Raw genomic sequence first — 26,499 nt, forward strand, 5'->3', positions numbered from 1 at the left:
TAACAGCTTCATAAACTGAGAAATGTACATAAATAAATCATGTATATGTGGGCAGTTTGCTTAGCTAGCAAGAAACAAAATATGGAAAATCTGCTTGTTAAACAATAACTACAGAGTGTGCTTTTATGATGTTTTTCACCACAGTAATTCATATTAGAGATAGAAGCAGTTGCATGTTAAATAAAATCATTGAGCATTGTTCCCTTTGAATTGCAAAGAGCTGACTTATGTTGTTTTTAGATGCCTCCCATTAGAAAGTAAATATTCCTTCAATGCTATGCATTTCACAAAATGTAATAAAGACGAACTGTAAATAAAGTCACAAGGAGATTTCAGACATTTTTATTAGGAGATTGTTGAAAAGAAAAAGAAAATTAAATACAATAACAGTAAACGTGGTTCTCACATTGAAACCAGGCTCAAATAACTAGGCTACCATAGAAAAATTTCCAATTCTTGCATCATGATGTAAAAACAGATTTTTGTACAGGTTTTGTACAACAAAATTCGTAATAACCTTTTATCATTTTTAGAAAACTTTAAATATATAGATAAAAATAGACAATTTTCATAGGTCCTACATGAAGATGAGTATGTTCTGTTCCAAGGGCTTGCATAGAGCGCAAATGTGGTTATAATATAGAACAACTAGACATTAATATTTGTAAGATTACAAAAGCAGGGAAACAATAAAATGGGCACAATTTTACTTGTTTATGCCAAAACACAAATTTCTAAACCAACCTGTTTAACTAAAAAAGGGGGAAAATTAAGTTACAGACTTACAATAACATTTCATGAATTGTAATATTTACAACATGTTAGTAAGAGTCTCTCTTAACATACAGCTGATAGATTTTTTTTCTTTAATCCTTACTAGAATTTCCTTTTATTTTGAACCAAACACTAAAGCATTCTCAGAGGGTCCTGAAAGCATGTATTTTAAGACTTTCAAGCACACTTAACAAATGACTCTATGCCAGGAGCAGAGCAATGACTGAATCTACTACATAGGTAAATTGTAGCTTTTTAAAAAAATCTTTCAAAAAATGTATGATTCAAAAGCTTGCCACAAGTGTCTCCAATTTCAAATGCTGTAATCCTTTAAAAACTGCATATAGGGAAAAACAAACAAAATTCCATGTGACTAGAAATAGAATCTCTTGTGCTCAAACAACGAAAGATGGTTATGGAAGAACTATGCTTAGAAAACCAAGTTTCTATAAAGCATTTACTAACAATATTTTAAATAAAAATATTGCTCCCTTTTTAAGCAAGCTAAAATAGGAACTGTACATATAACCTTTTTATTGTATTAAAAAATGGTCTTAGCTGGTAAATAGCGAGTTACATAAAAGAATTATGTTCCAGCATTACAAGGAAGACCTAAAAAGTATAGAAGCTTAGTGCCAGAGTATCTATAATGTTAATTTTTCTCTTAACCGAATAATTATTACCCAATCAGAACTACCTTTAAACATTTTATGCTAGTTTTCTTAGTCACTTAAGATTTTGCTGTTTTATGGTAATAAATAATGTTATAATCATAAAATTTTAAGATGACAGAAAAATCATAAAATGTACAGTGAGAGTACTAATTTATATCAGTCTTTAAAGGTGTAACTCCAGATATATAAAAACAAAGAAAAGGTAACTTTAGCATGTAATAAGCACTGTTTGCAGCTTTACTTCCAGTTATCTGCACAAAAGTGAAAACACATACTGTAACTTTCAAAAAGACAGTGAAATTAACAAGTAGCCACCCTTCCCTCTGTCCAGGGTGGGAAGCACAACACATTTTAACTTTATCACTCAGGGCTACATGGTATTGGACTGGTACATCAAGGGTTTGTTAGGTTTTGTTTTTCAGCAACATTAACATAATATGGCATTAACATATAAAAATATTTCTGGTGTTTTGATTTTACTGTTCAGCCACAAATCCATTCTCAATAGTGCAGTTTGGGGCACTAACAAGGGATCAATATACAAATAAAAGTGGCTGACACAGAGTTCTGATGTCACCAGATGCTTAAGATCTCATTCATTAATACTGTGACTCCAGACAAATATTTACATGCCTGCATGCGTTAAAACCAGAAAGACATCTTTCTGACCAACAGGGTGACAAAACATATTTTCTAAAATTTTCATTTTCCTAAATTCTAGTATACTACTGCATACATAATACCTTCCTGTGTGTTTTATGTTTATATACTGTACATGTGACCAACAGTTTGAATAAGAAGCAACATTATTATTTCTGATTCTATATACCACTACCAGTTTGGAATGAAAACATGTTACATTTTTATATATATATATATTTATATATACTTCTTGTTTTTTATTTTTAAGAAAAAGAGACCTTCAGTGAAACCTTTTGGCTTATATTTAATGCTTCTTTTCAGATATGCAAAATGTTATTTATTGGGTTGTTGTCAACATCCATTTGTTGGTCTTTTGGAAAGTATATGGAAAAAAAATCTTCAGGAGAAAACCCACAATTAGAGATGTAACAGAATATTAGTTTTTTTTTTTCCAGAATCCTCTAGGCCCCTTACAAGTTCATTTCCATGTGTTCTTGCTGGTTTTGGGGGGGACATAATTCTGTAAGTCTGGGTGACCATTGCTACAAGAGTCTTTTGATGTGCTCAGATACAGAATTTTCAGAAGAGGAAAATGGTTCATTCTATTAAAAAAAAAGAAAAAAAAAAGCTAGGTCTTATTCAGACCTGCCTTTAATTCTTGTATACAAGTGTCCAGCAGCAAAGTTGCAGTTATTCACTGTAAGAAGATTGATACTTGTACATTTACAAACATTCTCAAGTCTCTGGTATGAACCACAGGTGAAAATCAATGGAGAAAACTGGGTTTTGTAGAATACTTAAATGTTAAAGAACATTAATACACAAAATTGAGGAAGTTCCCTTAAAAGGACTTTATTTTTTCTGAACTTTCCAATGACGAATGTCTGACTGCAAAGTTCTTTACTATAACAAGGAATTCTTCAACAGTGAAGATTCAGTACATGACAGTAGTTTTCAAATACAGTCTTCCATCTAAAAATAAATAATAAAAAACAATTAATGACATAGCATTTAGGGAACAAATGTGGATATGAAAACTACATAGCCTGATATAAAATTTGTGATTTTTCTTTTACCTTCACTTACCTTAGGAAGTAAGAGTTTTCATATATTCTCAAAGTTAATTTCATAATTACATTAAGTTTATATGATCAAGAAGAATACAGCATTTTTACTTCTCATAAATATATATTTGCTTTCTTGATATCAATTCCAGAACACTCAGAAAATAGATAAGAGAATGTGTGTGTATTTTACTGATATGCAAAGTTAGTTTATTTCTCCTGAATGATAATTACTGCCTTCAAGCTTGCAGAACCAAATTTTCTCTGAATGCACTCAGGTGTATCTGCATCACGAAAGACTGAGTACCCTCTTACTCTTTAGCAATGTTGTTAAATATGCCATGTAATGTAACTATTGTGCACATTTGTTGCTATTTATATGAGTGCCACCAAGGTTATTTCATTACTATCAATGGACTATAACCTTTCCCCCCTGAAGTGAGATTAACACAACAATTAAACCTTAAAGTGTAAATATATTATTTAACTTTTGCCAATGACAAAACTCATTTGGGTGAAAAATAAGAAGAAATCAAATTTTCTACACACTGAATAATGTATTTGAATGAAGCAGGAGTAAGAAACGGGAAAATGAAATCCAATGGAGGAACAAAACAAAACATAAGGCTATTCCTCAAACATAACACCCTCGAAACTGTCCACTTCGTAGTTGACCTAAAGTTTAAATATATTTGTTTAAGATATGTCTGAATTTCGATTTTAAAACCTGAAGTAGAGGGTAAAAGGATCAGAAAAGCAAAGTTTTCCAAACTAAAAAAATGTATACTACCGTATGCATGTTTGCAAAATGTCTGTTTCAGCAATTGAAGTATAAGGAAATGGAAATAACTGAACAGTAGTTTCAAGAAATATAAATGATAATCTAAATGTTTAAAGATCTCACCTTTCACATAAAACTGATCAAGTGCTTTTATCTTACCTACAGTAGATAAAGTAAGTAATAATGAGCTTATAACCATTAATGGTAACTTATTTTCTACTTCATGGAAATACTGATGTGCCCAAATTCTGAATTCCTCTCTCTTATTTTATCTTAGCCTAATTTGCAATGTTGAAATGTTACCTCCAGATTGAAATGGAACTCTGTTTTGGTCATTGATACATCCCAGACACATTCAGTAACTATGTGTTAAATGAATAAATTAGAGTTCTCAAGTAGTTCACATAAAATACATAAATATATCCACCCAAATATGTATGTATTATATAATTTATTATATTGTTAACATCCAAACTTTACTGTTTTCCTTTACAGGAATGTCTATGAGATTAGTCTTCAATTAACTACTTTCTAATATGTTGTGTTAAATATTAGTTGCCTCTCTAAAATTAATCTCCTTCAAATTTAAGAATAATGGTAACAATTAAATATCTCAGTTTCCCAGTTCAGCAATCTTATGTCAGGGTTCTTAATAATTCAAACATATAATCACAATGAAAATCTAGTCACTCAAAATAGCATACAATTTTGGATGTAAGATATAATCTAATATTCACAAATGAAAATGTATTATTCATGCAACTGCACTCCTAATTTTGAAGGGTGACTTAGGAGAAGTACAAATTGTGCTGAATAACCTGCCTAGATATGTGGCCTAAAAGTATTTATTTCCTCTGTCCCACAACAATAGTCTCTTATTGATGCTAAATATTACTATAGTTTAGCAGTAGCCATTGTGATATTAAAGATAGCAATTTTATAAATCAAGCATCAATAAAATATCAATACTGTAGTTTACATAATTTTGATGAAAATTTCTGAGTGTGGAGATGACAGTACTACACTTAAATGCTGGGAAGAATTCAGGATTTTTGCATGGAATGTGGACTCATTTATTCTGTTTGCTTATTCTGTTTGATTGCACCCACCTGTGGTACAAAACTATGATTTTGTCACTTATGTGAGTGTTTTAACATATAATTATTTGTAGTTTCAGCTTAGTAGAGTTTTAACTTCTGACTCTATAAATAAACCCAATAAAATTTACATTATATAAATAAACTAAAAATTTTAGTCTTTCATAGACTTAATAGCACCTGCCTGAAATTGGACTTTTAAAGATAATTTTGATTCTAATGATATCTGCTAAATGTTACAGCAATGTGTTTTTTAAAACAATGTAGTAATAGATATTTTAGAAGTAACTAAAACAGTGAAGTGTTGATAATTTTACCAGAACTTTCTAATATTGAGTTTCATAATTTATTCCTGCTCAGTTCTCCTTTCAATTGTCTTATTTTCCCATGGATTCAGTTATACTGAGAATATCATTCCTATTCTCATTTTTTTAAACATACACAATTTTCTAATGACTACATAGAAAATAAAACTTCTCTCAAATTCAAATTCCATTAATTGAGGTCTTTTACCAACTATTTGCTCAAAAAAGTAATAATCATTTGCTCAAAATTAATGTTTTGGTGCTCAGTATGAATCTCTCAAACATCTGCCTACTGAAGAAAAATTAAAGTATTGGAAAATATTTTTCTAATATTTTGTGCCCTCTATAGTATAGAAGGGGAAAGAGTTCATGAGCAAAGAGTATATATACTTAAAAATAATTTAATCAATATGAATAATTATTTAAAATGCCCACATTCACATTACCAGCCAAATTCTACACTATGGCTTACAAGATGGAACATAAATTGATAGGGTTTTTCTCCCTAATCTTCATCTGCTACCATTTCTTTTTTTCAGGGACCCTGGCCCTTCTCTCTATTCTATGGCCCACCAAGCTCCATACTATGTTGAAATATTAAGCCTCTTTTTTTCTTCTGGAAGTCTGGAAGATAGGTACTCCTAGCTCTGGACTTATGCTTCTGCTCCTACCTACTAACATTCTCTAGAGCTTTGCTATTTATTTTCCAGTACAATGTACTCTAATAACTCGAGCCTGCTACATAGTCAGATCCATGAAAGCAGCAGCTATCTCTTTTTTTTTTTTTTTGCCAATATTAGAATGAGCTGTTAGAATGATGTTTGCCTTAAAAGTTTTCATGTGGCTTTAAACCATTAAACTTTTGAAGAGAAAAATTAATATGCTTATCGGATAAAAATCATTAGCATGTTATATATTTTAAAGTTTATGTAAAATAAAACTCCGTTGATTTTGAAAACAAGATAATTATTTTGTTATGGCATTTTGCTAGTAAATGGACAGAGCTGGAGACAATCATGCTAAGTGAAATTAGCCAATCCCCCCCCAAACAAAGGCCTAATGTTCTCTCTGATATGAGGATGCTAACACAGAATAAGGTGGTGGGGAGTGGGAATAGCAGTTCATTGGATTAGACAAAGGAGAATGAAGGGAAGGGAACAGGGACAGGATTGGGATTAAAAAAGACAGCAGAATGAATCTGATGTAAATTTCCGATGTTCACATATGAATACACAGCCAATGAAATTACATTATATACAACCACAAGAGTGAGAACCTAATTAGGATAAGTTATACTCCATGTATGTATGAAATGACAAAATACACTCACTTTCAGGCATATCTAACAATAACAAATAAGAAAAGAACAAAGAAAAATAAATAAAAACAACAATTTTGTAAGCTTCTTTAACCATGGGTCATATATGAAATAAAAATTATATACATTATAGTTATGTGCTTAGTATCTAACCTACTATAATTCCAATTTTAAAATATCTTCTTTGAAATTTTTGATTGATATATTTCTAACAAATGGACACATGCATCAAGCATTAAAGATGTCAGCCGTGAAATGGTTCCCACCTGCAACAATTAGGGCCTTTCTGTGACTAAATATTAAATATCAGAGATCCTCTGATATTTATAGTCAGCTAAAACCAGAAAGAGATCAGGCATTGATAGACTCCAGAAGACAGACAGTCTCTCTACCTCCATTTATAGAACTTACCTTTAAAAACCTTCCTACTTCACAATTTTGTTATTTATTGAAATTTCCTTCTGGATAATTAAAAGTCTGTTGGAATAAAATTTTTTAACTAGTTTTATATTATTTCAGAGAAGTTGTTGGCCCGACAGGTCATAGTAAATATCCCCATATGGACATACCCAGAGAGCTTACAACAGGTCTCTGAGCTATGGGGCTATTCTAATTCATCCTCTGATAACAAACCACCTAAATAAAAGCGAAATGACAAGAGTGATAGGAAGGCCATAATATATGGGTTCGTAAATCAAACTATGCCATGTTTTGTATGCTATATAATAATGGTTCCAATATTACCTTCTCTCCTGACTCTTTCAACAGGAAAAAAAAAAAAAAAGCCCTGGGCCCATAGAGGACCCAGTGAAAACAACCCGCAGAACAGAGATTATTGGAATCTCTAGTGTTGCCATAGCTGAGGTCTCATATTTCAGAGGTGTTCTATTTGATTTTGGAGACTCAGAGGGCTTATTCCTAAGTTTTGTTTTAAGAGCTGCCCATTGTGAATCATGCTTAACTCCTAACTAGACAGTCTCATACCTTCCTACTCTCCTCCCATTCCCTACAAAGTCTTGATGTATTTTTGCATGTGTTGGCCACAGAAGAATACTTTTCCTGTTTCTTTTTGATGCTGAGTTGGACTTTCCAAATAATTGCTGCTTGATATCCAAATAACAGTTTTACTTTAATATCCAGCAATTTGGTGATAATGGTAATAATGATTAATACCAGCATAGATAATATTTTCTGAGTACTATTGAGCTCAAAATATTTTACATTTCAACTCCAAAATATCCAACAAATGAACAAAATAGGTATTCTTAGTGATTTTTTTTTGCAGAAACAACTGAATAGGGCACATTTTCAGAGAGCAACAAAATGGAACTGCAGTGATTTACTATTTGTATGAATACAATTTTTGTATGTGTTCCATTACATCATTTTTCCTCTACTAAGTAACTGGAGTAAATAAAAGTACCTCTGACTTGCAGTCACCACCTTGCATATCTGCTGTGCTTCCAGGGCCAGGGGCTTCCTTTTAGTCTCCCCTGCCTCAACTGACAGATGGAAATAAAAACCAGAATTCTTATAGCCTGGTTTCAGAAAAAGTACCTTACTTTGACATGAAGATTATTTTCTTTTGTATGGGATGTTGATATGACAGGAAAATCATCAAGCTAAACTTAGTGCATGGGAGTACTTAATTAAAAAGTCTGTTCTAATTAAAAGCATTTGGGAGTAGGGGTTGAGTGAAACTATTTAAATTACAAATTCCTAATAGTCTCAAAGTTCATTGTGATTTAATGCTTACAGCTATAATTTAGCATATAAGAAAGTATCTAAATCACTGATAGTTTATCATAGGTATGAATTTTTTTTGTCACTATGCAGAGAGGTAACCACAGATAAGGAATTGAAGGAAAAAAATCTTAAATCCTTTGTAAAACTGGATCTCAGGTTCTAATATTAAAGTTGAAACCATTGAATCAGACCTAGTAAGCATATAGAATCTCTGTTATTTATTTGCTGTGGCTGAGGAGGGAGAAATGAGAGCTAGAATTTTTGCTCACTTAATAAATTTCATGTTATGGTTTAATGTTTTAGCAGGTATTATATGTAGTTATTGGTAGTATCATATATATATATATATATATATATATATATATATATATATATACAAATAATGTATCACTTTCTGTATATAAAATTAGAATACTGAATAAATCTTGTATTTTAAGAACTAATGAAGCTTTTTGGATAACCAATCACATTATATAATACGATTCTATATTTGAAGATAACCTAAAAGCTGGAACAGTTTTAAATTGCTTTGTTGGGTGACAACAGAATCCAATTAATCACTGTGTAAAAATCATGTCATTAAGAAAAGATTGTTACAATGAAAAGTATCACAAAATACAGATGGGTGTATTTTTAAATTTTCACTAGAACATTCTCATGAACATCTATAAAGATCTCTTACATGTATTTTGCAAAAAAGCCTCAATAAATTGCATTTCCTGCTGGAAAGTAGCCTTATTAAAAATGGAATACATTTGTTCAAAAATTATATCCAGAACACCTAAAATTTAATGAAAATTGCTGCTTTCACAAAACAGTAGCACAGGTACATGCCTCACTACTCTAGAGCTGAGGAAAATATTAACACAGCAGGAGGCAAACATATAAGATCAGTTATCTTGAAAGTTTAATATTTACTTAAAGAATATGAGGTTAATATAAAATATGGTAGCCCTGCACCTCTTTCAACATAATGTCTTAATCATGTGAAGTAAAGGAAATCAAAACAAGTGATGAAAACAAATGTTAATGATTCATGTGGTATTTGATAAGACAACTAAAGGAAGTCAAAATAAAAGCAAACAAACAGGAACAGATGGGAAGGATCTTTGTCAAGTCATAACCCCTCTTCTAAAACCCCCAAAGGAAGAAGCTAATTAAAGAAAATATTGTTTCTTGCTTTTTTTTAAATTTTATATTTAGAGTAAGAACATTCTGCTACTGCTAAAGCAAAGAAGCAGAGACACAAAGTCTACATTGAACATGAGAAATATTTTAAGAGAGATTGATGTTGAACACAAACCCATTTATAAAAGGATATTGAGTAAACATCATTTCTTCTCATGAAATGCAGATAATAAAGTTCAAGTCACTGCCAGATGCCAGAGTACTAATATGTTCAAGGTTGTGTTAAAATATAATTAAAAAGTAAAAACTGAAAAAGTTATGACATGTTTTTCTTTTTCTTTTTTTTTAAATTCACAGTTACAGCTGGGAAACTTGAAGTCCACAGAGTTGGCTCAAAGTGAGAAAGGAGTAAACCCTAAATCCTTTTTGTATACTTTCTTCACAAGCAGCTGGTGCTGTTCTAGAGAATGGGCATAGACTGTGTGTAGTAATCAAACAACTCTGCATAATAAAGTCTTCATGTCTATATCAGCCCAATATAATGGTATGAGAAGTAGATAATGGATTACGTAACAGGTCAATACGGCATATTTCATTTGAAATAAGAAAAGATAATATCATGTTGTATGAAGCAAAGTACTTTTTTTCTTTTTGTATGCTGAAGATTGAATCCAGGGCCCTGCAATATGTGTTTATTGTTTCTCTGTCCAACTGAGAACAGACAAATCTCTATTTAATGTTAAGAAATCCCTTCTGGCACACTCTACCACTGAGGTACAGCCCCACTCCATGAAGTAAAGATCTTGACTGTGGCTACAATAAAGACAAGTAAGTTATCATTGGAAACAATTTTTAGATATTTTTTTTTTAGTTCTCTTCCAAGAAGGAAGTACATGAGAGGACACCTTCTAGGTTAAAACATTCTAAGAACAGAAGATCATCTAAAGCTATGATACACAGGTTAAGCCCAGGGGGGGAAAAAAAAACCTTTTTAGACAATAATGAAGAATGTAAACCCCTCATTTCCCTAAAGGAACTTTGCATGAGACTCCAGAAAAGCACAGGTTGCAAGGAAAATTTCTAACTTGGATGATTTGAAAATTTGAAGCCAGTGGAACTGTGGAAATTATGGACTTACACAGCATCCTCACTGGGAAAGCTGATCCAATCACAACATTCTTCCAACTTGGAAACTTAAAGAGCCAAATCAGCAATGAAAACTGAACAGAGAAATGTTCAAGGAAGACATTTCAAGATCTACAGATGGAGATAGTTAATCTCACCAGTTTGTAGTTATTTAGTCAACTCCAGCCCTAAAAATACTATTCTCAAATTATCAGTTTACCTTATAATATCACAGTACCTCTTAGAAGTATATTCTTATGAGATTCTTTAAAAAGTTACCCTTTGCCTAGATTTTAAGCTCAAGTATCTTGGTGCTTTATGTGGGCAAAGAAGAATTTACTTCCAAAGGAAAGTTAATCCTACTTTACTGGATATTAAAGATATTTTACTCAATATGGAAGAATATTCCCATTTGGGGTAAAAATCTGGACCTTGTAGTTCTGTGTACTCATATGTATTCAATAACTAACTCTTCTTAAAATCACATCACCATGACTATAACCAAGCATAATTGGTAAAACATAAGGATCATTATCCATCTATTTGTCTATGCAACATGGAACAGGGAGCTCTATGTTTAAAGTTGAGAAAGACCTTCTGACAAAATGTTTTAGTTGAAGTATTAGTCTAAATTCATGTATACAGGAAACAGCCATATATTATAGTAATATAAACATATATTACATTGCTAGATCCTAAGTATTGTTGCAACTTCTTCTCATAGTATCCAAACAGTTATTTCTTCCAAATAGTCTTCACTATACTAACAAATTGCTTCACTAGAAATTGCTTAGAGTCCCGCTATAATTTCCCTTAGAGCAGATAATAAGCCATATGACTTTGTATATTTCTATCACCTTGAACATAGCTTGGCTTCTTGGGCATGCTCAGTAAATATATATGAAAGGAATTATCAAAATTGGTATCACAAAACAAGGGAAAGGTAGTGGATATTATTGTGCCTCTGGATGTTAATATCCTGAGAAGAATACTACCTACATGAGCTGAGCCTGATCATGAGGAAATACTGGATACAAAATGAGAAACACTCTATCTAGAAAAGGATAATATTCTTCAAAAATATCTGTTTCATAAATTATAAGTTTAAGGAAATACTCAAGAGAACATTAAAAGTAAAAAGAAGTGGCAACTAAATATAATATATGATCCTAATTTGGATTCAGTAATGAAGGAAAATAAAGGACATTTTTGGGTCAAATGACAAAACTGGAATTTGGATGTCAGCATTGTGTCAATGAAATATTTACTGAGCTGATAAATAGATTGTGTTTTGTATGAGAACATCCCATTGTAAATATTCCCTGAAAGAAGTATGGTTAATTATTACAGGTAAAGGGCCTATGTTTCTTACTCTTAAAGCTTAAGAAATTATTAGAGGAAATGATGAAGCACATTGGGCCTAAATATTGGTAATAAATGAACTTAGTAAAAAATACAAAATAGTATTTATACCACTCTTGAATGCTTCTATTGTTTGGAATTTTTCAGTTCCAATTTTACTTTTTTTTTAAGCTGGTACACAGAAACAAGAATTATACAAGATAGTGGTGTACCATGCAGTGTTTTAAAACATGTATAATAATGCATATTTAAACATATTTATCTCCCAAAATATTTGTCATGTTTTAACAGTTCAGAAAAAATTTTTAAAAATAAAATAGTTTGCCACAGGTAAATAAAATTTCAGTGTAACAACAGATATTTTCTAAACAAATTTCACATTCTCTGCTATCCACATATTATGTTTCACTGTCTATATGGACATGATAAATATGCTTTCTGCTTAGTAATAGGCTTTTGAGAAATTTTGTTTAAGTATTAGATAGTAAATAAGTGGTTAGTGATTCTCTTAATAGAGTTCTCCAGAGAAAGCACATTCAGATTCATGGAACTTACTGATCTGAAGGTGTGGACATAAGTTAGATTCTGGTCTATTGGTCCATCATGTTTTAATGGTAAATTTATAATTGTAAAGTTTATGAAGTCTATTTAAGTCTATTACCTGTTAACAGGACTGTATATGCTAATGCATATTCATTACTATAGGGAAATTACCCCTGTCTTAAATCGCGTTTGAAAGAAATATCAGATTACCTTATAAAAGTTATGTAAAACAAAAGCAAAAGACAGGGCAGAGATTTCTTTGAAATTTTGTTTTGTTTCTATAAATAAAAATTGTGTTACTGGTAGATCTGCATTGTTAAAGTATTTGTGCACGTGTGTGCGTGTTCTAATTAAACATTCATTAGTAAGAAGTTAGAGACCATCAGAGTGCTTAATGTACCAGCAAGTGAGAATGGAGTACTTTGCATTTAGGTTACCTTGTCCTGATTGGAAGGTGAGACCTCCCAACAACTTCAGCAAAGTGAAACACAATGAAATCTCTCATTAATTTCTCAGTTCTCTATTTCTTTTAGGGGAAAAGAAAACTAGGATAAAGGGATGGAAGGAAATAATCATTTGGGGGCATATCTGAACCTGGGTGATGAATGTATAATTCATTATGCTTAATTAAAACAGCATATAAAATAAAAGTGCTTCTTTGAGCAAATAAGATTCTACAAAGGAAAATAGGGATTTTTTTTTTTTTCAAATCAAGTCTCACACAACTGTAAAAGATAGGCAAAATCCAGTGAATAAACTTGAATTTTCGGAATAAATGCATTTTTTTTATTCCTGGCCCCCTCCCCCCAAAAAAGAGGCAGTCAGAAAGACATTTCTTTTGAGTTTGTACCGAATAAGAAAATAAAATTTAAAAAAAGTCTAGCTCTTTCTACTTTCTAAATTTTCTATAGCATATTTAATTTGGTAATTTTAATAAAGGTTATATTTGTTTAGGGAGATAATTGTGAATGAATGAATTTCTAAATCTCTAGAGTCTTATTTAACATATTTACACAATGCTGAAGTGAAATTCAGGTCTAGGCCTAAACGTGACAAATGACAAGCAGATTTCAATGAGAGATCATTCTAATTTTTTCAATAAATAGGAATTTTAATGAAAGAAATGACACTTTTGTGGAGAATAGCTTTTCTTAATACCTTATCTAATGGAATCATCAACTATTGTTTAGACAGTATGTGGGTGAGAACAATTACAGGTTGTACAGGAACTATTAAATAAAGTAATCCTCTGCGCACTCAGTTTTAAAGAAAACACATCAGGAATCAGTTCAGAAATATGAAAGTTATATTAAAGAACACATCAGAAAACAGACAAGAAATATCTAAAGGAAGAAAACAGTGGTGTGTTTGCCAAGAAATCCAGCCTAAGAGGAAGCAGAATTAATCAGGCAAGTTTTACCAGCCAGGTATGAGGATAACTTTAAACACTGATGTGAACCTTGGGTCCACATTTATATAAGTTTATGACTTACCTAAATGTTTGAACTCTATAATACTCTTTATTCCAATTTCAATCTTAGCAAGTAACTTAATTTTATTTTCTGTAATAGGCATCCTCTAAAATGGCCAGCAATAGCCCCTGCCTCCTATATTCTTATACAATCTCTTCCTCTACAGTGTGGGATAAACCTCATGACAGTGACCTGCTTTGAAAAAAGAGAGTACAGCAAAGTGATGGGACATTACTTCCAAGATTAGGTTCTAAAAAAACTATAATTTCCACATTGCTGGTCTATACTCCATCTAGATCTTCTCATTTTCTCAGTCTGATAAAGAAGACTGCCATGTATCCTGTGGATAATCTGATGTGACAAGGAATTGATGTTGCTTCCTGTCAATGGCCAGCAAAGATCTGAGTCCTGATTCAGTCTGACTCTTCTGAGGATGTAAGCATGCCAAGAGCCTCACTAGGGAATTTAGAAATGGAGCCTGTCTCAGGGGAGTCTAGAGTTGACTGCAGCCCCTGCCATCCTATTGCAGCTAGGGGAAGGCCACAGAGCAAAGGATCCTATAACCTATTCCCAGATTGCTCACATACAGAATCTGAGGTAGAGAATACTGTTAAGCTACAAAGTTTTGAGGTAACTTGTTTTGCCATGGATAGTCCTTGTTTTATAAGAAAGATGTGCTGGCCAATACCAGGTAAATATTTCAGTTCTAATGAGTTACGGTGTGAAACATACCAGTTTGCTTTCATCTGGAACACAGGAAAGACTGTGATCTACAACTACAGGCAACTTAACTTGCAAAGCCAAATGCCACCTTTTGTATTCTCCTGGAGGCCTACCTGCCTTTCAGACAAAGAACATAACCAATGCCATGTTTCCCAGAAGAATATTTCTTATGTTAGGCAAACCCAAACCAAACAAAACTCTCTTTTGCTTATAGTAGGATACAATGTTCTAAGTCATAAAATGTTTTTAAACTTTTAAAACATTTGCTTTGTCTGATACAAACATACACCCAAACATATTTTCCTTTAGTAAGTGGAATTAAATTTACTTGTCTTATCCTAAGGTTCTTTGATTTTGTTGAAGATAGATAGGTGTCCCTTAATAGACTGATAATATTATTTTCTGATATGTGCTCATCTTCTCAGAAATGAAAACAATAGTTGTTAGTAGTCTGACCTCAGATTAAACTTGTCTTAGACTAACAAAGATCATAACAGGTCACAATGCACTGTGATAGAAGTAATGGCTCAGGCAATCCTAAAGCTCCCTACTGCTGGAATTGGTACAATTTAATAAACCACAAAAAAGGAAAAGAGAAAATGTATATTTATGTTTATTTATGTTTATTAAAATAATCTAAAAAGATACTACTGCACAGAGCAAGGACTATGTACTCAATGTTCCTCTGAATTTTTGATTCAGTGGGCTTACTGGCTGAGATCAATTTTGGATAAATATGGTGTCTTTCAATCTTAAAAACTGTTGTTTATCATACTTCATGTTTTCTAAGGAAACTCTTAATTCTTTGAAAATCAATCTTGAAAATATCAACAAACTGGCCACAAACAATAACAAATGTTAAGACACTAAATGCCTTCTAAAATGGAAAGCAATGATTTAAAAAAAAGATAAAATGTGCTATCCTCAAAATATGCAGTACTAATGGACAGTTTTGCATTTTACAAATTGTGTTTGTCTCTAAAAACAAAGAATTTCAGGAAACATAGAAGCACTTTAGATTTTTAACTTACACAAATTCCAGTTTGATTTTAGCATATATTAAATTCCATGAGGTTGCCAAATTTCTTTAATATAGTCTTTAAAAATAAACACAAAACTTTACAACTAAACATTTAAAGTATGTTATAATAAATGTGCATATATTTAGAAAGAAGATAAATGCTGATATATGTATATTACATGCCCACTGTGAAATTCTGCCCTGGGTCATGGTAACACAGGCCATTATTTCCATTAAAATTAATAGCTTATGGCTGTGGTTACTGTCAGTATTGCCTTATTTTCCCATCACTAGCAATTGTGAAATGAATAAAATTAACTTATGTCACCATGTAGATCATCATATCATGAATTAAGGTTAGATTTCAAGAAGCACTATGAATTTAAGGAACTCATCTAGGCTGTGTCAAAACCACTTCATAATAAAATTTTTATTTTCCTATCATAGTGACTCTATACTACTCTTAGGGGTAATCTAAAGTTGCACTCAGGCGATGCTAAATCATTCAACCCAAAATACATTTTTATCTTAAAATTCTAGATATCCTCTCTCCATTTCAACTAGATAGACTTCAGTTCCTTTTTATCATCAGAAAGCGTACTTTTGAAGCTACAAGAAAATTACCTTGTAAGCCTTGGATAATAAATCTTCCCAAGTTTGCTACCATATCCTTAATATATAATAGCCATATGATGAGTTCACAACTTCATCAGGCACCTTTAACAGGTCCAGTTCTTGTTTGATTCTTTACTAGTACAACATTCAGTTGAAAAAATCTGTAAATGTTGCAATTGTGAACTGAACCTTGATGAGTCTGTTTCCAAATGCCTTATGTATTGAAAAATCATGATATTCCTAAAGTTTAAAATGGGTGTAAGGCTAGTATTATTTTGGTATAACCCATACTTTGTTGTGATAATTCAGAACACTGTTACATAAACATATTTTTTTTTACTTACCAAGTCCAAAGAATAATTTTTACTTTCCCTTCATCAAAATAAGAATGCATTATACTGTTCAAATGATTGCAAAGACTACCTATACATCAAAGGGAAAAGCTTACAATGAGAGTAAATTATTGCTGCTTTTTTTTTTTGCTTATGACTCTATTCAATGTAGTTTGATTACTTGAAAGGACTGATAAACAACATATTGCTATATGAAACAATATCATGAAAAATACATGTCTCTTAATGCAAGAGTTGAATAGACAGTTTGTCATAGAAAAAAATCTGCAGAATCAACAAAGATGCAAAATAAATACGTCAAAATATGAATTATCTAACATGCTGCAGTGTATTTTTATCATCCACTATTCTAATTTCATGTATATAAACTAACACTGTAAACTTTTTTGTCTCAAGTTTTATTATGCTCACTTTCATGAACAAATTCAATCCATTCTTTCTAACTGCCATGAAAGAAAAAAAATCACATAATTTTTTTGTCATTTAAAAAAATATTAGACCAATTCATTATATGTAAAGATAGTGTAAAATGTTATAAAGTATATTAACTCAGCCATTTGAATATATTTTGCTTCTCAATGTTACATTTGTTGCTCCTAGTATGTGGTTTTATCATTAGGTAAGAATGGATTGGGCAATAATTTTATAATATAACGATGATGCTAAGAGATTCTATGTTTTCAATGTAAGGGATTCCATCAGTTACAGTGATGTTCAAAATTGTCTATCTTATGTGGACCTCACATTCAAATTCCAACACAATTTCCACACAGATGTTTACAATCCTGTGTAATGCCCAGTTGGCACATCACATCTGATATCAACAAACCAAACTCATTATCTACTCTAGCCTGGATCTCTTACACAGATTACCAATTTCAAATTATCAAATTTCCATTTTCCATTTTCATTTACTAAGTCTACAATTTGATTTACTCCCTTTTATTTCAAAGGTGTCATCCCAATCAAGTCTGCATCACACAGAACTTGAATCCTTTATGACCTCATTTCTGAATTAATAACATTCATCATATCTTTATTTTCACTCAATAAGAATACCTCTTAAACCATGTGTATATTACTTAGGATTTAGTATATTATTCAGTTTAATAAAAACAAGGGGGCCAGGATTTATTTTAATAAATATTATATAATGTCATTTTCACAAGAAATCATGATTTTCAGTTTTCTTCTGTTTGTGAAAGTCATATAAAATATATTGATATAACATAGATTCTCAGAAGATCCAGACTTACAGATCTTGTCTTAAGTGAGTCTTTTCCAATTACGTAACTAGAATAAATTGTTTTGTTTGTGCTCTGAAAGCACTTTGTTTACATTTCAAGAGCACTGGATCAAACTGGTTATTTTATTAAAAGAGAAAAATAGAGCTTTTATATTTTCCTGGAAAAAAATCAAGATTTCTAAATTTTGGATTTTCTCTAGTAAGTTAATTTTAGGTTTCGGATTTTTGCTGTGAGTAGTGTGTGAGTGAGTTCTTATAACCATAGAAATGAATAAGTTCTACAGACAGATTTTAAAACACGAATACATACAATGTTTTATATAGAATATTGGTTTTTTAAATGTGGAGGCATATATATGACATATATATGATATATGATACATATATGATATATGATTCATTAAAATTCTTTGTTTCACATAGTAAAATCAAATGCATAAATATTACATACTTTTATATAAATAAAGCTTCACTTGCAGTTTCTATTGCTCTTGTAATTACCTTAATATCTATAGCTGCCTGAATAGAAATTTAATATATATATTTTATTAGAAATATTTGTTTTTTAATATGCTACTGTATTTTGAATTATTTAGAAAAAATATCATGTCTTGCATTTTTTTGGCCCTAGAACTTAATTTTGCAAGCATTTGAAAAAATAAATTAACTATAACACATAGACTTGCCAGGAATTAGTTACAATAGTTTGCCAAAACCCATTCCATGAGATATTACTTACTTTTTTGCTGCACTTTTGTAGTGTCTAAATTGCTAAATATGGACTTCAAAAATTCAAGAGGATAGATACATGAAAAATTTGATGCTCATTTTTTAGAGAGTCATTTTAAAAGTTTTGTTCTCTCAAACTGTTCATGAGATGATTCTTAGAGTGAAGTTCACTGAAAACTGCCTAGAAGTCATTTGAAAGAGCATGTTCACCTATGTCTTTTTTTCCTACTTCACCCTGCAGTGAAGATTTTATAGTGATACAGTATTTACAGGGGTTTCAAGAAGACCAGATTAAAAATATGTAGGTGAAATGAGAATAGCAATTCTAAAATTTTATAATAACAAAATTATGATTTTGGAACTTCTGTAACTTAATTTGAGGTATTTTTATACTTTGTGTTTATAACCTGACCCATATGAAAATAGTGGGATCCAGAAAAAAAAAAAGGCAAACACAATAGGGAAGAAATTAAAATTTAAAAAATTAGAATTAAAACTAAATTCTAAAATTCATAGGGATTAATTAAAAAAAACAATACTGAATAGCTAAGGCAATCATGATAAAGAAAAACAAAATTGGAACATTACATTACCTAACAACATTATTCTACCTTATTTCCAACTAGAATACATAGACACAGTAATGAACGCAGCATAGTACTGGCAAGAAGAAAAAAAAGACACTTCAACAAATGGAACAAAATAGACATACCAAAAATGAATTCATACTTGTAGAAACAACTGTTTTAAAACATAGTTCCCAAGAATGTGCAATGAGAAAGGGCAGTCTTCCGTAAATCATGTTGGGGAAAAACTGTGTTTCCACATGCAAAAGAATAAAATTGGACCCTTATTTCACATGATATTTAAAAATCAACTCAAAATGGATTAAAGACTTAAACAGAAGAGCAGTAAATATAAACTAATAAAAAAAGGGAAAAACATGATATTGGTATGCATAATGACTTTTGGCAACAGAAGCAAAGAGCAAAGAAGAAAAAGAAAGAAAACTAGACAAGTGGGATTATATCAAACCAAAAAGCTTCTGCACTGCAAAGGAAACAGAAACATGCAGAAACAACCCACAGGTTAGTAGAAAATGACTGCAAGTCATACATCCATTAAGGGGTCAATGCAAAAATATATTTAGACACCAAACACTTCAATAGCAATAAAAAAAACCCAAAACCCAATAAAATAATGGGCAAGAGACCTGAATAGATATTTCTCAAAAAAAGTCACCTAAGCATATTTGAAAAATTGTTCAACGTTTTTTGTCTTTAGAAAAATACAATCTAAAACCACAGTGAGATATAAGCTCATACTAGTCAGAATAGCTTTTACCAAAAAGACATAGTGTTATTGAGAATATGCAGAAAAGGGAACCCTTGTATACTGTTTATGAGAATTTCAATTAGTACAGCCATTATGGAAAACTCCATGGAGGTTCTTCAAAACTAAACATTGAATTACTACATGATTAGGCAATCATAACTGAAAGATTTGAAATCAGTTTATCAAAGAGATATCTATATCTCCATCATCATTGCAGTATTATTCACTATAGCCAAATTATGGAATCAACCTAAGTATTTATCAGAAGATAAATGGATAAATAAAATGCAGTATACATACAATGAAACACTATTCAGACTTTTAAAAAGTAAGGATATTTCACCATTTATGACAACATGGTAAAAACTAGAGAATATTTGACAAGTAAAGTCAGGCACAGAAAGACAAACATTGCATGTTCTCAATTATGTTGAATGTAAAACAATTGAACTCAAGGAAGCAGAGAGTAGAGTGATGGTTACAGAGGCCTGAGGCTGAGGGCCAAGGGGAGAGAGTAGTCAAAGAGTTCAAAATTTTAGGCAGGAGCCATGTATGAGGTTCTTTTAGTTTTATCACACACTGTGGTGAATATATTTAACAAAAGGATATTTTACATTTCACAGTTGCTCAAGAGGAAATTTCAAATGTTCTCACTACAGAACAATGGAAAGTATTTGAGGTTATGGATATGTTAAGTAGCTTTATTTAATTATTTCATACTAATAAATCACAATATCACTTTATATACCACTAGTGTACATAATTATAAATTGCCAATTTACAATAAAAATTAAGAATAAAAAAAGATAAATTCTGTATTACATATTTATATTTGTGTCATTGCTCAGTCATTTTATCCAGAAACAATAAATGCTGCCAATAATGAAAAACAATATTGATTATTTTAAAGTCTGTTATGATTTGGATGTGAGGTGTCCCTCAAAAGCTCATGTATGAGACAATGCAAGAAGGTTTAGAGGAGAAATTAATAGATTATGAATTGGGTTAACCTAATCTGTGAATTACATCCTGGTGGGATTAATTGGTAACACAAGGCCAGTAGGGTGTGGCTGGAGGAGTGAGTCCTTGGGAGTTGTGCCTTTGTGGTATATATTTTGTATCTGGTGAGTGGAATTTCTAGCTCTGTCTGGTTCCTGATCCTAAAGTGAACTGCTTCCTTCCACCACACTCCTTTGCAGTGATGCTCTATCTCACCTGGGGGCCCTGAGAAATGGAACTGGCTATCTATGGATTGAGATTTCTGAAACTGTGAGCCCCCAAATAAACTTTTCCTCCTCTAAGATTGTTGTCATCAGGTCTGTTAGTCATAGCACACAGTAGTGAAAAAGCTAACTAAAATAAAGTATGTCAGAAATCTGAACAATCATTGGTCACATGAAATATGGCTGAAATTGCATGCATACTTATTCCATAATAGGTTAAGTTAAAGCATTGCAAATTTTAAAATATGAAAGTCTGTAGTTTCAGAATAGTAAAATAAAATTTCACCTCTTTGTTGATAAATTTTTAACATTAAGAAAATAATTGGAAAGGTTTTCACATTTCCTTTGTTTTATAAAAATAGCATGTAAAGGAGCCTACTGAGTTGCAAGAGTTGTTGGGTTTAAATAAATGGTTATGTTCTACTTTTCTCACAAAGGAATTGAATCACACATTAAAATAGTATTCAAAACGAGGCAACCAAGAATTGCATCAAGATCCAAATGAGCAATTACTCACTAATCTAACTATTTGTATACAAATTTAGGAAAGCAATTTTATAGGCTTATCAAAACAAAAACAAAAAAATCTATTTATACTAAAATTTAAGTAAAAAAGCAACCTAAAAAATCAACCAATTTTTTTCTATATTGATTTATAATTACCCAGGCATTAATTTCATAACATTTTCACAGAAATGTTATCAGTATTTCTGAAATTAGAGAGTTGAAAGTCTTATGGAGGATGTGAAATTAAGATATGAGAGACTGTAGAATTTAAACTAAATACTATTCCCAGTTTTATTAACAAAATGAGATTTCCTATCTGTTTAACATGACAGCTCATATACTTTGGTGTTTTTATACTTCCTCTGGATAACTGACCTGTTGGTGTTGATAACCAATCCAATGGGCTTAATCTTGATTTGGTAAGGGTGTCCTTTTGAGAGCCAGTGAGGAAGTTTCTGCCTAGTTTCAGTTCAAATTAGTTCAATGCAATGAAGCTACCTGCTTTCATTTGTTATATTTGTAGTTGTAAAATGGTACAATAAGCCAGTGGTTAAATTTTGCCCATATTTTAAATTTTCATTTTAGTACTACAATAAAATATATACATTTAATGTAATTATTTAGAGAAAAAGTATATTGTAGTCACTTATTAAGTATACTACTGGTAACCCTTGGAAAGTAAATGTAAAAGTATGACATATCTCAAAGGGATTGTATATCCAGAAAAGACAGGGTTATATGAGATTTGTTCCAAGAGATAGACTACAAACATGACTTCTATTGCATGAACTCTTTTTTTTCTTTTTATCTATCACACTTACTCCACTCTTTATTTTCATTGAGACTTTTGACACATATTTTCATTTAACAGGACACATTTCAGGATTTATCCTGACTTCTCAGGCAAGTACAAGCCTATTAGCTATAGTACATGATAAATCGATTCTTCAAAGTATTTTGCAATTTCTTTAAATGTTCTTTATCCTAATAACTTAAGAATAACAATTTGAATGTACAAAATATTGTATGTTTTTATTCTTGGTAATATTCATACCACTTAAATGCCTAATACAATAGGATTACTCTGAATTGCATAATTTAAGGGAAAACTTGGGCAAACAGTCTTCAAAATATTATCTCCAAAGTATGCCTGAATTTAAAGCACTTAGGGGAAGTCACTGCATTCATTTGATAAAGACTTTATTTGTGACTTGGAGATATTTTCAATTTGGTTTGTATGTTGACATGCTGTATTACAAGCTTTTTGAGATTCACAGTTCTTTTATCTATCTTAATATCGTTAGAGAACACATAAATAAACCATCTTGTTTGGGCTTCCACATTGTTTTTAAAAATCTGTAATTTTACAAAATGTGTTTTTCTGAATTTCTTTAGAAAATGGATATAGCACTACTGGTCTTATGATTCCACATGGGCAACAGTTGGTTGGAACCCAGTGCCATCTGTTGGTATAGAAGAGGAATATGCTTTCCATTCCTCTTTGCTTATATTTAATCTTTTCTCATTTGTGAAAATTCTCCTCATTCTCAACTCTTTAACTAGGCTGAAGGACTAGATAGTGAAATTTCATAAAACTTTACTGAAGAAATTTATTAAAGCAAGCCAGAAGACAATAATGACTGGGATTCAAGTAGGCCTAAAACTATATTAATCTATACAAGTAATTAAAATAAGATGCTGAAATTGTTAATACAAGAAGAGGTTTTACCATGAAAAACAAATAAGTAGTTCTTAATTCTGGTACGATGATTTCATCAGCTTTCATTTGTTAATGTAAAACCATAGTACAGAATAAAGTTAAACACTGCACACCTGAATGTGTATGAGAAAAATTTATGGTCTAAAAATCTTCCCATCCAGCACTCTTTCTCCCAGGGAGAAATAAATAAAGAATAAGAGTCAGATCCAATAATTTGTAGCCATCATTCATCGTTTTATAGGTGTAATTAGTAAGCTTAAGTGGAACTATGTTTGGAGATTTACTATCTCAGGAGTGTGATTATATATGAATTAGAAGAGTCTGTAGATACTCCACACTATATGAAAATACAAATCATATTAAGAGAAATTTGCCAAAATACCATAAAAAATTAAAAAGCTCTAACACTTCCATCTTAAATTTGAGTCAAAAATAAGTAGTTTTTTATTTAATTTTGAAGAAGATAAATAGTCTTACATAATATGTGGCTGAAAATTAATCTCCTTAAGCTTCATTGTTTAAATTACATAAATACTGAAATTCACACCCTATTATGAATTTTTTTTATGTACTCTGGACAATCTGGTGAATATAATTATCATTTTCCAGCTTAAATTATGCCTTAAAGAAAAAGTGTGAGTCATACAGAAAAAAAAATATTCTTTGACTTGGGAGAATTTTTTTAAAAAAATCATCCAAGATATGGTTAATTTTTTCCAAAATGAATATCATTGCAAGTACTATTACATTAAATTTGTGCATAATTGTAAAAATTGCAAATATTTCAGCACTCTGCCTCTACCAGTCTTCATTCTGTTTTGTACACATACAAATCCATTTAATCCATATTAAAAAATGTATAAGATATTTATTATCTTTATCTGAAATTTACAGATTGAGAACCTAAAAAATGAAGATTAATTTATATTCTTACTATTATACAAATAATAAATAGCAGCATGGTAATTTAAGCCTTGGAATTCTGGATTCAGAATCTATGTGTGTATGTACAAATGAACCATAGACACATTTTGTGTGTGTGTGTGTGTGTGTGTGTGTGTGTGTGTGTATGCTCACAGAAAAGAAGTAGATACTTTTGCCATCTTGATAAAAATATCAAAAATAGAATAGATATTAGCAGTTAATGTAAGTTACCAAGGTCACAAAATGAATGAATGGTAGTTGACACTATACTGCCACTTTCAGTACAATACTGCTTTTTGAGCATTATGTTATATTAATTTGAATCATTTTGAAGTCATTTATGTAAATTATAATATTAAAGCTAAAGAAAATCCATATTTGGCATTTATTTTATAAGTGAATTTGACAATTCCTATAAAATAGTAGACTTCTTTTTCTTCACTTTAGATAAGGGTAAACTTTGTTATACTTTAGAGGAAACTTTCTGAGAAAATGCAAGTTGAGTGTGGTTAAAGGGGTGTACAATAATCTTTACCTAATGAAAATACCTTTCTAATAAAAATGAGGTTTTTTCTACAGAAATCCCAAGGTCAATTTAATTGACTTTATCACATTCCTAATCTCTACATGAAAAGAAGTATATATTTGCATTTTGAATCTTAATCTTCATAAATTTATGCTACCCTCATCATCTAGTTTACCATTTAGTTACTCATAGCCACTTCATAAATTATCTTGAGATAAAAAGATTGCTGTCATATAGGAAGCAAGGCATATGGAGACAAAAGGACTCAACGGTCTTCAGTTGACAGAGTTCAGTAATTTATGTCTGTGTGCCTCAGTTTCTTCAAATATAAAATGAGGTTGCCATGAAAATCAGTGCTAGTTGATGTTCTTTGTAATATATTAAAACACAGCTGTGTCAGAAAGAACAAATCCCATTAACAGATCACCATTTCCCTTCCCTCATTGCTTTTTAACTACCAGGCTCTCTCCTCACATTATTTCTCTGTTCCCTTGAATACATACAATTTGGCACTTCCTGAGATTTTAGATTTCATCCCTTCCAAGGCACGTCTCTTGGTTTTCCCTGTGATCTCTTAGTTTGTGAGAGGAGAAGCTCTTGCTGCAATTCTTCAAAGGACAGACTTAGAATGAAGTTGGAACTGTACCGCTCATGCCAGAAAAACACTGCTAGTCAATATAGTAGTTGTTAATAATAACATTTGATTTTTATGAACTAATTTCTTTGAACAGCTAAAATGTTTTCAACCAATGAACCATTTTTCCAAACAACTAACATACTAATTTTTTCTCATCCATGCCACTGGAAGGAGTATCAGGACTTTAAAAATTGCCTTTTTTTAAAATTAAATAACTATATTCATCTATCAAATGCTTTTCTACCTTTGAAAAAGTGAAATTGAGCTTTCTCTTTTTTTTAGTGTTTCTGTTGCTAAAATGATACTGAATGCTAAATAATGTGTTTGTTTTTCAGTTGTTGTAAGTCTAAAGAGATTTTTTGAATACTTCAATTATAAAAGCATTTAAAACATACAAACTTTTGCAATTTTTATTTTAATGAAGATGAGAAGTTCATTAAAGAAGATAAATATTTCATTAGATCTTAAATAAAACAAAGAGATTTTTTGGCTTCTCTCAGCACAAAATTCCTTTGAAAGATTAATTAATACATGCAAATTATGCAAATTAGACCCATGCAAATATTTTATGAAGACAATTAAGGGAACCATTAATTACTGCTTTTTTTGCTTCAGTGAGATTCATTCATTTAATTTTAATTTCACTTTAACTGTTTTGATGTATAATCTTGCAGCTAAGAACTTTATCTTTCCTGGCGGGTCACTTAAACTTATAAATTTCATCAAGTGAGCACACAGAAATCTGTAAAGGTATTCTCAAGACTATGTTTAGTATCAAGAAAAATTTTTGACACAATGCACTCCCACAAACAGGGAAACTGGAAGAGAATGTGAGCTCATTCTTGGACAAGGTTCAACTGCTGGAAAAGCAATTAATTTGCTTTGGCTGTACTAATATAGGGGAATTAG

General features: G+C 31.1%; 1 protein-coding gene across 2 annotated transcripts in view; it reads right to left on the reverse strand.

Annotated features, from left to right (window-relative positions):
- Positions 1-326: 326 nt before the first annotated feature.
- Positions 327-26,499, reverse strand: part of Dach1 (dachshund family transcription factor 1) — a 389,973-nt gene continuing 363,800 nt past the window's right edge. For both annotated transcript variants that reach the window (XM_077792816.1, XM_077792818.1), the window contains one exon: positions 327-3,062. In XM_077792816.1, the coding sequence (XP_077648942.1) occupies positions 3,025-3,062 (38 nt within the window). In that variant the 3' untranslated portion in view covers positions 327-3,024. The remainder of the gene's footprint in view (positions 3,063-26,499) is intronic.

Source organism: Urocitellus parryii, chromosome 2, assembly GCF_045843805.1.
Source record: "Urocitellus parryii isolate mUroPar1 chromosome 2, mUroPar1.hap1, whole genome shotgun sequence".
NCBI classification, from domain to species: domain Eukaryota; kingdom Metazoa; phylum Chordata; class Mammalia; order Rodentia; family Sciuridae; genus Urocitellus; species Urocitellus parryii.